Below are 16,123 nucleotides of genomic sequence, written 5' to 3' on the forward strand. Positions count from 1 at the left end.
ACAGGGGGCGATTTATCGATGCTATTTCTCAAAAAAAAGTTTGACCTCTAAAGGACATGGAGTAATATTTTTCAACCTTACTGTCTTCTTTTAGGTGCTTAATTATATAAATTCATAGGCATTAGGGCTGGATGGGACCTCATAAGATCATTGGGTTCAGCCCCTGCCCAAGGGGCAGGAAGTCGGCTAGGGTCAAAGGATCTCAGGAAGGTAAATGTCCAAATGTTTTTTGAAAATTGTCCAGAGTAGGTGCTTGTACCACCTCTGAGGGGGGTAATTTGTTCCAGGCCTTGGGGGCTCAGACAGTAATGAAGTTTTTCCTTATGTCCAGCCTAAAACAGTCTTGGAGGAGTTTGTGACTGTTGGACTGTGTCATCTCCTGGGGGTGCTCTGGTGAACAGGTGTTCCCTCATCCTGATGCACACCCCTTATGCCCTCAAGTTGCCTGTTTAAGTATGTAAATTTATGCTATACAAGTGAATACAGGAAACACTCGCCATTCACGGTTTTGAATATGTGCGGTGCGAATATTCAAACCCACACTGTCATAGCTTTAGTTAATTAACTGACTTGCTGCCACAGTAATTTGAAGGAGTGTAGCAGTATTTAATGCTTGTTGCAGATCAATCGATCTGCCACCCCATTCTCGGGGAAGTTTTTTTCTTCTTTTGATTAATTTTCAGTGGGTCCATCCAGCCTACTCATCTTCACTCTTCCCTTCTCTGCCACTGACAGTGTCTGCGGCAACTCTGTGCTTGCTGTCGCTGGGCTTCTAAGTATTTGTGGATTTCACCATTCGCGGGGATCTCTTGCGAATGGCAAGGATCTCCTGTACATCTTTTGCGCTTGGAGTACCTAAGCCTCTAGAAAAAATTTTTAAAATGGGAAATGAATGAGAGCTCAGATGCTACGAGGAATTGCCCAGTGCAAGGTAACTTAGGAGGCTTTTTGCCTACCCAAATAACATTAGAATTCTGTGTCTGCCAGTTACTTTTGTCAGTTGGTCCTTTAAATTTTTAAATGATCTAGCATTTAAAAATATAGTGTTTTAGCTAAAAGTCTAACCAACTATAAACACCAAGTTCTAGTTTTTTAGCACTATAGACTTGGTAGTGTTTTTGAAATGGCCTTGAGTCTGTGTATTCAGAATATTTGGAGGTGGAAACTTCATGCAGATTAGAATAGAATATGCTTATGCTTATGCTTATGTTCTTGGAACTGGCTAACAAGACAGCTTTTGAAAGGAATCCAGGGCTGCTACCATACAACTTTTGAATTTTTAGGGTTAGTGGTAAAGTTTTCTTGTATCCAGAAGGCAAATGAAATTCATCTGATGCCAAAGCCTTCTTACTTGGAACAGGGTTCAGGATGTTAAGTTGGGCAGACCATTGATTGTTCAAAGCTAATGGATGTAAGCAAGCATTTGGCAATAAATGAATCGAATAGTAGCAAAAGGGTACCATTAGATTATATAAACATCACTGTATCCTATACGTTCATGATGCATTGCAATTAGGTGTTGGAAAATGTTGTCTCCATATCTTGACTGAAATGACCCAATTGGCAGTCCAAGGGTAAGATTCCTTTAGTTCAGCATTTTACAATAACCACAAATGCAGTATGGTTGGAATAGAGCCCAGTCACGGAAGCTTTTCATGCAGGACATGAGGGTTTGTTGGATTATGGTTGTGTACAGATGTGTATTAAAAGATTTACCCTCAACTCCAGAAGATCTACAGGGGCTTGGTATCCTATTATCCCAATTTAATTTGGGCCTGCTGGCTACATAAGCTGTTTTGGGGAGCTATCATGGGCCGGTGAACAGCCCGGAGCCCATGCACCCTGTCACTTCTCCCACCCTGCACCTGCATGCCCACAATGAGTAGTGGTGGCAACCAGGCAGAAGCTGCTGCTGGGCACAAGGGAAAAGCGACCACCTCTCTCTCACCATTTCTGGGCCTTTCTTCTTATGGCTGCCTGGAGCCTGTGCCTGGGCTGCCCTTTTGGCTGCTTTCCACTGGCTGGCCTGGAGGCAATGGTGGTGGAGATGAGCCATAGGGCAGCTTGGGTGTGGGCTGTAGGTAGCTGCAACAAGAAGGGCCTGGCAGCAGTGAGGTGGAAGCAATTGCTTTTCCCCTGCACCCAGCAGCAACTTCTGCCTGGCTGCTGCTGCTGCCACCAGACTTCGTGGGTGGGCAGATCAGGAGTGGGCATGGGCCATGCTGAGGTTAGTGGTATGTGTGCTGATCTGGAGCTGCTCTGTTCCAGTTGGGGCAGGTCCAGGGCAGGCCATGCCAGGGCTGTGTATGCAGGTCCCTGCCAGTCCCCATGGGGTTGGAGTACAGTTGCAGAGTTGCCCTAGCCCTGTTGCACACCCAGGTGGTAGGATGCACCATGGGCCAGATGGTGCCAGGGCCAGGCAGGACAGAAGGACCCTCCCGTGGGCCATACAAAGCCCCTCCACAGGCTGGATCCAGCCCGTAAGCCATACCTTGCCCACCCCTGATGTAGCAGATTATACCTTCATTAGAAAGTCTTCTGGTGTGGCATTTGAGCTGTGTCTCATAATGCATTTGGACTGGAGAAGGAGATGTATGAATCCTCACATGATTTCTGGAAGATGTCCCCTAAATAAAGCTGTGTATTTTGCTGCCCATCCTTGAAGAGTTTAACCAAGGGTACAGAGAGTGTTTGGACTGACCGCCTCAACAGGGCATATTGGGAGAAGTTTTGAAAAATGACCCAGAACCTGGCCAAAGTGGATTGGGAGCCAATTGATTGTACAGTTCAGATCTTTTTAAGGCAGGCTAGACTCATTTAGGGTCTGCCTTCACACCTACTGTGCAGTGATGTATAAATATACCTGACCTAGTTGTAGTACTGGTAGCAGTCTAGCCACAGAACTGTAAAGAGCCTCCTGGACCATTGAGTCCATTTTCGTGCATTTCCAGATGCTTATGATGTGAAGGAATTCCCCATATCACTACTTCAGTGCGTTGCCCACAGCTGCAAAGAGCGCCCACCTCATTAGCATGGACTTAGGGGCTATAGTATCATGTAGTGATTACCTAAGTATATGGGTGAATATAATCTTAGAGTAGGTATTAGAAGCTTCATGGCTATTGTCTCCAGGGTGACTGTGGCAGGACAGCCTCCAGGGGTGCCGTGACCTTCCCCGGGGCCCTACCTACCCGTGCCAACTCGGGTCTTGAATGCACCTTCTATCTTGCCCACCACGTCTCTTGATCTCATATTATTAATGGGAGGCTGCCTTTCTGCCCACTGTGGCACGGTGTCCGCCTTACTATGCTGGGACTCTACGCCCTATGCGTGCCCTCTCCCAGGACTACTCTATATGCGTGCCCTCTCCTGGGGCCTACTCCAATATAGGCGCTCCTCGTGCTTCCCTGCCCGCACTGGGGCCTGTGCTTGCGCTCCTCGTGCTTCCCTGCCTGCACTGGGGCCTTCTATGCCTGACTTGGGCTTCCCAAGGTTGGGGCTCAGGCGGCCTTAGCCTTACCTGGCCCCCAGACCCGCCTTCTTGGGCCTATACCCCACTGGGGCTCTTCCCAATTGGGGCTCGTCCCAATATCACCCCTGCTGGGCTGGGGTTGGGATACCCCACTAAACGCAACGCCCCTGTGGTGCTGGGAACACCCCCACCTTACTGGGGAGCTCCTAAGGAGGCTGCCTCCACCCCTACAGCCTTGCCTGGTCCTCCAGTTTTAACAATAACTGAACCCAAAATCTCCCCTTCCTGGGTTACAACATAACTTCCAAGCACAACTGAAATCTCCCCCTCTGGGATTCCAACATAAGTTCCACGCAAACCTGGCTCCCTCTCACATCTCCTCATCAGGGTTTCTTCTACCCAGTGCTGCCAAGCAGTCGCTTACCAGCTACCTGGCTTCTCTAGTGTTCTGCTCAGCTTGCTTGCACAGATCTCCCTCTTTCTCCTAGGCTGCCCGCAGGGGAACTGCCCCCTTGCAATCAGCTGACCCAATTAGTCACCATAACAACTCCCACCTGCTGCCCTGGTGAGTGGCAGCTGAGCCCTTATTCCTATTGCCAGTAGCAGGCACCCTAGTGCCCTGCTACAGTGACCAAGGCTTTGATAATGGGTTCAAGTTTTGTAGGTCTTAGGTACTGCTCTTCAGGAGGTACTAAATAACACTTACTATTGGCTGTTACTTGAAGAGCATGTCTACATGAGACACTTTACTGTACAGTAGACTAATTAGCTACACAGTAAATGTCTTGCATCTACATATGCACAGCTGTTAGAATAGAAGGACCAGAAGGGACTGGTAAGGTTGTCAAGTCTGGTCGTAGTTGGGCTCAAATGAGCTCAACAGGGTGCTTGTCCAGCCTCCTCTTGAACACCTCCAGGCATGGCAACTGCACCACCTCTGCTGGGAGTGTTCCAGATTCTAGATACTCTTATGGAAAAGAAGTTTTGTCTTTGTCCAGCCTGAACTTTTCCTCAACTAGCTTGTGCACTTCCCTGGGAGGACACTTTCCAAAGGGCCTTTCTGAAAAGTTGTACCCCTTGGATCTTGGTGTGTTTAACCCCTGACATGCTTGTAAGTGGTTATTGAGTCGCCTCTCAGTCTTCTCTTACTCGCACTGAACAAACCCAGTTCCAGGAGTCTCTCCTTTTATAGGATCCATCTTCCAGGTTCCTGATTATATGGATGGCCCTCTTCTGTACCCTTCTGAATTATTCACAACCTTCTTGAAGTCCAGTGCCCATAACTGGGTATAGTATTCCAGCTGTGGCCTCACCAATGCTGAATAGAGGTAGAAGAGCACCTCCCTGGATCTATTGGCAATGCCTCAGCTGATACACACCAGAGTTCTATTTGTCCTGCTGGCAACTATTGCAGTGATGGGTCATGTTCATCCTCTGGCTGATTTGTCACCCCCAGGTCCTTTTCAGATGCAGTGTTGGGGCACAGTAGCTTGATTACTGCACAGTAGTGTATCTGTAGACACTGACCCAGGAGTAAATTGCACCTGGTCAGCCCAGCCAGCAGGGGGCCACATTCTTGCCTGCTGCTGAGCGACATGGCTTGGCAGCGCTAGGTGCAGGAGCCTTGTGGTGGAGCTAGCTTCTCTGTTGCATGATGGAGCCACCCAGCGCCCTGGACTGACCTCCATGCCCTCTGCTGTCTTGGGGTTGCTCCCAGGCACTGTGCCAGGCTGCTGGTGCCATCTGCTGCCTGGGCCTGAGCTTGCTGTCACCTGATGAGCCTGCTCCAAGCAGGTGCCATGTTGGGCCCTGTGGCCACTGACACCTAGGGATGGGGGCCCACCTGGACCCATGAGCCAACTTCATGCCATCTGGGGGGAAGTTGACTCCTGTGCCACATGGTCAATGCCTACATCTATGAATGGCCTAGCAGAAGTAGGAGTGCAGTTACCAGTGTACCAGCCACAAGTGCTGGGTGAAGGCCATGAGGGCACAGTGGGTCCATATCTGTGACCCACAATAGACAGTCTAGGGTTGTGCCCAGAACCATGACCTTCTGTTGGGAGCTTGAGAGGATCCTGGTCCTCATGGACCCTCTCAAGACCCTGCATGTCTTCAGCAGCGCAGGCACGGTGTACGAGCCAGAAACAAGGGCTGCCACCCAGGCAGACTCTAGGGGAGGGCACCTCAGGGCTCCTGTACCAGGTCCCAGCACACTTGATGCTCTCAGTGGCTCAGGCAGCCTGGGCCACCACCCGTCCCAGCTGCTGCTACTGCAGCAGCAGCCTGGTCCCCTGTGGATGCTAGCTAGCTCTGGCTCATCAATGGAGGGGGGCCACTGCCCGCTGGCCACATGCCATGCCTTGTCGCCTTGGCTCGCGTTGCCCAGCTGGACATAATCTCTGCAGGCAGGAACTGCATCCAACTGCTGGGAACAGCACCCCCACCTGCCCGGTAAGCCCTTGTGCAGGGAGGAGGGCTAGGTGGGGGTGGAAGCACCGTGGCCACATGTAAGTCTAGAACCAGGGGCTCTGCACAGAGGGTGTGAGGGGCCCTCCCCTCTACCAGAGTTCTTTGCTTCCCCTCCCCAATTTGCAGGCAGTCTCAAGGTGGTTCAGCACTTCACTGAGTGCCCAGCTGGCTCTCCTGAGTTGCTGCACCTGTCCTTGACTGCCAGAACCGCAGTGGGTGCCACAGGCCTGGTGGCATGGGAGTGAAGTGCGAAGCCTTTTGGGGGCAGGGGGTGCAGAGTTGCTCCAGAGTTGCTGCAGCAGCTGCTGGGAGGGGCCAAATATGGCCTGGGCTGGATAGGGTAGGAAGAAGGCAGGTTGTGTGAGACAAACAGCCTGTCTGCCCCTGCTGTGGAAGCAAGCAAGGAAGGCTTGCCTGGCAGCTGCCTGTGAAAAGGACCACCCAGGCAACTTTCCATAGTCCTTGTGTGCCTGTGCATGCACAATCCCTGAAATTTGAGGGTGACCAGTGCACAGCCCCTCTGTACAGTGCCTGTTATCTCTGAAATGTTGTTCTACAGAACCAGCTGCTGGATGCAGGGGCGAACCACCCGGAGGTAGTGGCAACGGGGCCCCAAGGATGCCTCCAGCCTCTGCAGGTGTGCTTAGTTTGTACTGGCTGTATTGGCACCGGAGTCAAGATCCAAATGGCTCCTCAAGTAGCCGGTTATCCTCTCCAAGGAGTGGCTCTGAGTCGAGCCTGGTGCTGCATGTACTACAGGATGTGGGAGGCCTTAGAGTTGATGGAGCATGAGCCCATGTGGTGGATCCCAAGGATCACATGGTGCACCACACCTTTCTGCAGAGGCTAATGGAGTCCTAGGAGGAGTACTACATGGAAGCAATTGGTGACGTGTAGGGGGTGCATGTGCACCCCCTAAGATTGGCCACTGGTGGCACCTGTGGGCAGTTGTCACTCACCACCCCCACACTGCCGACAGCACTGGCAGTGTCTGCTGGTGGTCGCTGACTTTTGTTGCAGATACCAGTGGCAGTAGACAGTGGGTGGCCACCACCTCCCCGCTACCCACACTGCTGTGGATGCCTGCGGGCAGTCCCTACTTGGCCCACCCTGTTGCCAACATCAGCGTAGCCGCCTGCAGGAGTTCCCCACTCACTGCTGTCATAACCCTACTGCTGCTTGCGGGCAGTTGCTGTGCCCCCACCCTGGTCTCAGGAGGCATAAGGCATTCATGTGTGGAAGTGTGCTGAGCAATGGCTGCCAGCACAGAGAACCAGCACCAGCCTGTCACTGAGGTGGTGCTGGCTCTGGAGGTGTCTGTTTCCACTCCTGGTGTCCTGGTCTCTGATAGCCACCTGTAGATTAATTGATTATTAGGGGCTGGAAGGGGCCTTTGTAGATCATCGGGTCCAGTTCCCCTGCACTAGGCAGGAAAAGACAACTGGGGTCAAGTGACCCCAGCGAGATGATGATTGTGAAGATCTACAGGGTAGGTGGCTGCACTACCACTGGTGGGAGTTTATTTCACAGTCTGGACCCCCTGACTGTGAAAGATTTTCCTGGAATTCAGCCTGAAGCGACCTTCCAGGAGTTTGTATCCAGTGGTCCTGGTCTTCCCCTGGGGTGCCCTGGTGAACAGCTGTTCACAAAGTTCTTGATGTACTCCCCTGATGTAGCAGTAAGCTGCTACCAAGTTTCCCTCTCAGCCTTCTCCTGTAGGCTGAAGAGGCCCAACTCCCTCAGCTTCTCCTTGTATGGCTTGTCTTGCAATTCCATGATCATAGGGTGGCTCTTCTCTGGAGCCTCAAGTTTTTGCACATCCTCATTGAAGTGTGGCACCTGGATGCAGTACTCCAGCTACAGTCTCACCAGTGAAGAGTACAGTTGGGAGTATCACTTCCTTAGTTTTGTAGGCCTGCTTTGGGCTTGCCAGTGGGTGTAGCAGGAGGTGCATCACCATTTGCACTGGGCAGGGTCCCTAGCCTTTGTTCCTGATCCTGGCCTCTTGCTTCATCTGCCATTTTACCCTACCTCCATGTGGCCCTACTGCAGGCACTTCCCAGTTGGGGACTAGCTCCCCATGCTGGCCCGGGCCCTGTGGAGGAGGAAGGGGAGTGGGCTGAGCAAGCTGGACACTGCCCACCTTTGCCCCTGTACCAACCTCTGGCCCACCAGCCTTGCTGTGGCAGCATCCAGACTCAAGGTGGCTTTGGCAAAGTTTGGGGTACTAGGGGCTTCCCTCGAGGCTGTATACCATAGGCACCTCTCCCCCAACCCTGTCAATAGGCAGTAAATGGTTTCACAGGGATAAGGGTGCTTCATTGGTGGTGCACATTGGGGTTGGGGGGTTCTCGTGTTGTGGAGGGAAATAAAGGTTGGTTTGCTACAAACTGTCTAATGTCTGTTTTCTTGTGGTTGCAGTGTGGGCCAGGGGTTTGTGGGTGGCTGTCCAAGTGCCTTATTGCAGGGGGTGGAAGAGGAGGCTGTCATTGAGCACCTCGGCAGCCATGATACCGTGCCTGCAAGGGAATGGTGAGGAGTGTCCGTGGCATGCTGGGGACAGTCTCCTGGAACAGCATCCTCAAGGCCTGTCAGCAGGCTGCAGACTACTCTGGGCCACAAAAGCATGTGGTGGTGGGCCAACATACAAAGCAGCCTTTTGGAGAGCAGGGCTGGCATCTGGGCAGCTGCTGCTGGAGCTTGGAGTTCCCAGTAGTTGCTTTAGGGGGGCAGACCAGGACAGGAGCAGTACTGGCCTAATTTGCTTCTCCCTGGCTCAGTTTGTTCCTGACCTGCGCTGTGCCCGTGATTATCCTACTGCGGAGCAGTTTACTCCACAGTTTATTCATTTGTATTAATTACATGTGTTCCCTGCTTGGCATAAAAGATTGTTTGGTCTGACATTTTTTACTTGCTGAAGAATTTGAATTGGAAATAATAGCTTGAGACTGATGTGGGTTGGGGTAGGGGGGCTGAAAAAAAAAAAAGCCACATGTTGTTGTAGAATAGAATGAGTATTAAGTCCTTGGCTTTTTTTATGTGCTAGATTTGACTGCTATTAGTAATATTTGTAGAATTTTTTGTTTCAGAATGTGTATGTGTATTCATTTTTATTTTGTAGTAGGCCAGACAACATGCACATCAGAAAACCATGTTTTCTGAGCTCTTGAGTATTTTTTTTTATTTCCAAAGACCTCTTCACTTTCAAACTGTGTATATTAATCCTTCACTCAAGATGCTTACATTTTTCCATCTCCTCTATTCCCCCAGTGGCTTTGAAATCACTTCAGCATTTTGATTCTTGCTTGGCTTTTGCATACATATCTGATAGCTTTAGGCTATATGCATACGCATCTCTAGCAATCCAAACCCTGTTCTGTGAGAGAGCTTCTAGCTCTGAGATGTCCAATACTTAGCTAATTATTAACAAGGTAGTTCCTTTACACTTTAAATACACTGCTTGTTTGCCAAATTTTCCAATACACATGAGGATGAAAATGAATATTGTGCGGGGATTGGAAAGAAATATATATAAAATGAAACACAAAGTTTCCCTGCAGTGCAGCCCTGGAAACTATACTAGATAATACTGAAGTCTCTACTTCTAGCAAACAAATCTGTTGAAGTTGGACTGTCCCATCTATCCATAAATATAGAAAAATATTGTTTTAAAAATGGCAGGTTTGTCCTTGTAACACTAGTTAATTTTAACTTCTTTCTTAATGAGGAGAGAGGAAAGGCCATCAATAGAAGCTGTATTTGTAAAGGACACTAATGTTTAATGCTGGAAAAATTTGGGGTATGTGTATTTCTTTAAGAATGCTCAGGTGAGATGGGATTATGCTCTAATGTTATGGTCACTGCTTATGGAATAGGATACAGAAAACTGGAGAAGGCTTATCCTACCAGGGGTGACATCCATATGGAACAAAACTTTTATAAGTGGCCCCTAATGACCCAAAGTACCTGCAGACTCATTTATCATATGATGATTTCTTGGTAGGTGCTTTGCTACAACTTATGATGGAAAAAGTATGTAAACCAGGGCAAAGTTTTTGTAGAATGCCAAAAACATTCTCAACCTTAACTCGTAAGATGTTGGGATGGTAGGGGAGTCACAAGGATCCCAATCCTTGTTGTGGCAGCGCAGCCCCAGCCCCCTCCTTGCCATGTACTCTGAGGTGCATGTACCAAGAAAAATACCTTTGCAGGCCAATTTGGCACCCGTGCCTAGGGTTGCCCACCCCTGATGTAAAGGGTCTTCAGTTCTCCCCATGCAGTTTCATATTGCTCATCAGTGGACTCACTTTTGTTTTGTAATGTTAATTTCCAGGTAAGCATTTTGAGGAGGATGACCTAATTGACTTTGATGCTGTGGTTGATTCAGATGATGAAGTGGATTTGAAGAAGCCACGACCAATACAGATTGTTCTTGCTCATGAAGATGATCACAACTTTGAACTAGATGAAGAGGCACTGGAAAACATTTTGCTTCAGGAACACATAAAAGATCTCAATATAGTAGTTGTATCTGTAGCAGGAGCTTTCCGCAAAGGGAAATCCTTCTTACTGGACTTCATGCTTAGATACATGTACAACAGGGTGAGTAGCTGAGGATCTTTCCTCCAAAAGGAAAATTTGTGTAACTTATCCCCTCAAAAGTAAGAGGGGTGGGGTGGGGGAGTAGTGTATAATATAGCATGCACGCACCTCTCCATCTTCATACTCCAGAAATATTGACCTAATTGCCTTTGCAATATTGATCTTCCATTCCAAAGGACATTCAGGTAATTTTATCATAATCTAACCCATTATTGGCATGGGGAAGAGAAGTGAAAGAGTGGTTCTAACATGGCATTGCACATGATGGCCATGCTATAGAAGTTTGTGAAGAGTGAGCAAATTGAAGTTCAAGGTTTTGACCAAGCAAATGGTGGTATGATAGTATCTTCACATTTTATTGTCTTATAGATCTCCTGCTTTTATGTAGCATTTCTTTATTCCTGATAGCCCTGTCTTTCTCTCCCCCCACCCCCCAAAAAAATAAATAAAATAAAATAAAACAAAGAAAAAGCATAAACAAACCCACTGGACACCAACTGGTGTACTCTTCTAAAACAGGCTTACTGAAGAAGTCCAGTGAACAATGAAGTTGTTCCTGGACCCCCTCCTCTTCTGGACTTTAAAGCCATTGACTAACAAGATATGATCTGTGGTGTAAATTGTATCTTTTTTTGTAGGCGCTAGGAAGAGGACAGAATTACCTTTCAGCCTACCCTATGAAGCTTTGGGCTGTGAGGATGGTGATGTGGGGACTCTGCAAACAAATATTTGGATTGGCTTTTTATTTTGTTCACTGTAGTATAGGTGCTGTCTCCTGTTGTTCTTTAAGTAATTTAATTCTTTATCATTCCATTGTTCCCCAGAGTTAGCAATTACAGGAGTAACACTGATCATTATTTTGTTTAATTTCACTTTTCTATGATTGTAAGATTAGAAAAAAAATAGGGTTGGAAAGGGCCTTGGGAGGTCATCTAGTCCAACCACCTGCTCAAAGCAGGGCCATCCCCAACTAGATCATCCCAGCCAAGTCTTTGTTTAGTCAGATCTTAAAACTCCAGGGATAGAGATTCCACAACCTCTCTGGGTAACCTGTTCCAGTGCTTTACTACCCTCTTACTGAGAGAATTCTTCCTAAACTTGGTTTGCTGCAACTTTAGACCATTGTTCCTTGTTCTGTCATTTGCCACCACTGAGAACAGTACAGCTACAATAACAGCTGAAGACTTGTTACTAAATCCCCTCTGTCTTCTCTTTTTCTAAACTAAATAAGCCCAGTTTCCTCAGTCATATTGGCCAACCCTCTAACCATTTTCACTGCCCTTCACTGGACTCTCCAATTTGTCCATATCCTTTCTGTAGCTGGGGGGGTGGAGTGCAAAACCGGACACTACTCCATATGTGGCCTCACCAATGCTGAGTAAAGGCAAATAATTATTTGTCTTGATCTGCTGGCAATGCAACTCAGCATGCTATTAACCTTATAAGCAACAAGGGCGTGTGGGTGGCTCATTTGGCTTGCTGTCTACTGTAACCTCCAGGTCCTTTTCTGCATAGCTGTTGCTTAGCCAGTTGGTTCCCCAGCCTGTATCGGTGCATGGGATTGTTTCATCCTAAGTGCAGGACTACACTTCTCCTTATTGAACTCCATGAGATTTCTTTTGGTCCAGTCTTGCAATCTGTTGAGGTCTCTCTGAATCCTAACCCTACCCTCCTGCATATCTAGTACTCCCCCCAGCTTGGTGTCATCTGCAAACTTGGTGAGGGTGCACTCCATCCCATCTTCCAGGTTGTTGATGAAGACCTTGAACAAAACTGGCCCCAGGGTAGACCTCTGCATCATTCCACTTGATACCAGCTGCCAACTAGACATTGAGCCATTGACTACTATCCTCTGAGCCTGATGATTCAGCCAGTTTTTCTGTCCACCTAACAGTCCATTCATGCAACTTGTACTTCCTTAGCTTGTTTGCAAGAATGTTAGAGATGGTATCAAAGGCCTTACTAAAGCCAAAGTATATTACATCTACTGCTCTCCCCACATCCAGAGAGCCAGTCATCCTGTCACAGAAGGTAATAGGGTTGGTCAGGCATGACTTGCCGTTAGTAATTCCATGCTGACTGTTCCTAACCACCTTCTCCACCATGTACTTAGAAATGGATTCCTTGAGGACCTGTTCCATGACCCTTCCAGTGACAGGTGAGGCTGACTGGTTTATCATTCCCTGGATCCTCCGTACTTTAAAGATGGCTACTATTTGCCTTTTTTCCAGTCATCCAGGACCTTGCCAAATTGCCATGAGTTTTCAAAGATGATGGCCAATGGCTCTTCAGTCCCATCAGCCTCTGCGTCCTCATCTTGCCCCACAGATTTTTACAGGTCCAGCTTTTCTAAATAGTCCCTAACCTGTTCTTTTGCCACTGGCTGCTCACCTCCTCACCAAACTGCTGCCAAGCTGACCTTGCTTGTGAAAACTAATGTGAAAAAGGCATTGTGAGAACTTCAGCCTTTTCTGCATCCTTTGTTAGTAAAGGACTCACATTTTCCCTGATCCTCCTCTTGTTGCTGACATACTTCTAGAAACCCTTCTTATTGCCTTTCATATCCCTTGCTAGCTTCAACTTCAGTTGCACTTTGGCCTTTCTGACTTCATCCCTGCATGTCTAAGCAATTCTCATTCCTCCCTAGTTGTTTGTTTGTGTAGGTTTCCACTTATAAGTTTCCTTTCAGTGTTGTAACTCACTGAAGAGTTCTCTGCTAAGCTAATATTCTGCCATACTTGGTAGTCTTCCTACACATTGGAGTGGTTTGTTCCTGCACTCTCAGTAAGGCTGCTTTAAAGTACAGCCAGCTCTTCTGGACTCCTCCACCTCAGACTGGCCTCCCAGGGGATCCTGCCCATGAGTTCCCTGAGCAAGTAGAAGTCTGCTTTTCTGAAGTCTGGGGTCCCTACTCTGCTGCTCTCCTTTCTTCCTTTCCTACGGATCCTGATCTCAATCATTTTGAGATCACTGCTGCCCAAGTTGCCATCTACTACATTCCACACCAGTTCTTCCTTGTTTATGAGCAACAGGTCAAAAAGAGCACAACTTCAGTTGGCTGTTCCAGCACTTGCATGGGGAGGGTGTCAGGGACAACTTCCAGAAACTTCCTGGACTGCCTGTATACTGAAGTATTGACCTCCCAGCAGACGTCAGGGTGGTTGAAGTGCCCCATGAGAACCAGGGCTTGTGATCGGAAAACTTGCACTAGCTGTCTGACAGAAGCCTCATCCATGACACTTCTGGCCCACAGAGGATAAGATGCAATCCCCAGCTTTTATATAAAATTAGGAGAAATGCCCCATAGTTTGGGCTACAAGCACTTCATTTGGGAAAGCAAATAATTTCTCCCCACTGCTCTTGCTAGTAATGTTATGCTCTGCAAATGATTGCAAGAAATGCACTGAGATTGCAGTAGGGTAAAAATATGGGCCTGCAAGTTGTGCAACTCTTTTCAGATTTTGCTTTGCTGCTTTTTTTTTCCTGAATCAGATAAAAATGCAAATTTTAGCTGCTCAGTGATTTGGTCAGTGCTACATATATTAGCAGTCTCAAAATATCCTTCCAAAATGAGTACCAGCACTGGAAGCTTTAAACTAGTGCTGTGCAGAGAAGCTCTGTACTAACTTTTACATGTTGCTGACTTGCTCTACATAGGTGTACCCCGAATCTCTGCCTGCTAGAGTTGGATCATTATAGGGCCTCTTTCCACCACACAATAATGGGAACAATGGTTGAACCATGGGTATATCTTTATAAATGTGAAATGGAACAATATTTTGGACTTGAAATAAGCATGATGGCATACACAAGTAATATGATGTAGGGAAATTAATATACAACATTACAGAAACTTACTATGTAGCCATAACGGGGGGCGGGGAGGCTTTATTAATGGAGGTCAGTAAAGGGAATAGTGTAATATAGTTTTTTAAAATGGTGGTTTAAGAGCAACTGGATATATTTTTGTGTGGGTTTTCTTTAGTCTTCCCAAAAAATTAAGTTACCAGTAAACAAATTTGCATTTAAGGAATGACATGTAGACTGCCCCTGTGTTTAAGAACTTTACATCTGTGCTTACTGTTCAGTAGTCAGCTAGGGCTCTTATCACCCATGTTTAGATGGAACTACTGTAATAATGATTCCTTGCCAAGCTAGGGGGTCTTGGTGGCATTTGAGTGTGATTGTATGTGGGTGTGATATATGTGTAGATTAAGGGTAAGATTAATGGGTTTTTGGCAGTGACTTCAAGGGGGCCAACATTTCATACCATATGAATACCCTACGTACTGTACAAGTAAAACCACTTTGGTAAGATCCAGTTATGAAGGCCTTCTTCCTTAGTTTGGCTAAATGCACCAGGGTACTTATTTCCTGTTCAGAATCAGTTGCTGGATGCAGATCTATTAGATGGAGCAACAGTATAATTCAGCACGGTGAATACTAAGGATGTGCCATATCCTAGCCACAGGTCATTTTCAAGGCTTTGTGCATACCATTTTGTCTAATCTACCATGTCAGTCCAATCCTGAGCAAAACTGGTCTGTACTTGTATTATCTTCAAATTTTATATCCAGTTGCAGAAGAAAAGACATACTGGTGACAGTCTTCAGTTCAGTATTGCCTGAAAACCAAAAGCCCCGGTGCAGGAGGCAAAGGGCTGCATGCATTTAGTTTTATTAATAGGAGTCCTATGCGTTGCCCCTCCTTCCTTAAGAGCATGTCAGTCTCCTACTTTGAGAAGCTGGTGGATGATTTGAACTGTTTACAGTTGCCACATTAGAGATCCTGTCACCTGGCTGAAGTCCAGAGAAACAACTCTTTATTCTAGCCTCAACAAAAATACTCTGGATGTTGAGCAGAGTTGTACTGCAAGGCTATCTGTACACTACTGGTTCAGGATTTCTTGGTTACAGTGCTTTGGAACCTGATGCAGTGTTGGAAATGGAGAATACTGCAACCAAGCAGTTGAGTGCCATTTATTCTGTTTGCTTGATTCAAGCTACTTTTGTTACTTGGAACGGCAGTTTCTGTCCCATGGACTTCCCAGGTTGTGGTTGCAGCCAGGAGGATGTTGACAGTCCTCAGTTTTATTGTTCTTAATATTAGTTCAGCTTAAACGGAATGAATACTAATTCTGTTCTGAGTTTAGATTGGTATCCTCTTTGCCCTCATTAAACCAGCGTTTTGTATCCTGAGCTGCAGCAACTTGCCTCGCAAGTCTGCAATGGAAGCATGTTTGTTTTGTTTTTGTTTGAGCAGTCAAAAATGTGTGCTGCTGTTCTTCTGCCAGTGAACTATCTCTTAATCCTTAAACCAATGCCTCGGCTAAGTTTTTGTGTGGTGCGCTTGTATCTTTAACTTACTACTTTTAACTGAGTTTTTTACCATCTGGGTCAGGGTCATGTGAGGCCATTTTGCTCAGCACACCATAGCTAGCCTGGGCTCTGGGCAGCTGCAGCAGGTGGTGGGCAGGCTACAAACAGCTGCACCAGGCTCCAGAGCACTAGTACTGGCTTCATGCAGGTGGTGACTTCATATGCGCCTTGGGGTACAAGGCAGAGAAGGGGTTGGGGC

The 16,123-nt window shown here is 47.4% G+C and overlaps 1 protein-coding gene across 1 annotated transcript in view; it reads left to right on the forward strand.

Moving 5' to 3' along the window:
* ATL2 (atlastin GTPase 2) overlaps window positions 1–16,123 on the forward strand; it is a 70,679-nt gene that overhangs the window by 29,237 nt on the left and 25,319 nt on the right. The window contains exon 2 of the mRNA XM_090052967.1: window positions 10,278–10,546. Within this exon, the coding sequence (XP_089909093.1) occupies window positions 10,278–10,546 (269 nt within the window). The remainder of the gene's footprint in view (window positions 1–10,277; window positions 10,547–16,123) is intronic.

This window comes from Crocodylus siamensis, chromosome 1, assembly GCF_052110815.1.
Source record: "Crocodylus siamensis isolate JL-2025a chromosome 1, ASM5211081v1, whole genome shotgun sequence".
NCBI classification, from domain to species: domain Eukaryota; kingdom Metazoa; phylum Chordata; order Crocodylia; family Crocodylidae; genus Crocodylus; species Crocodylus siamensis.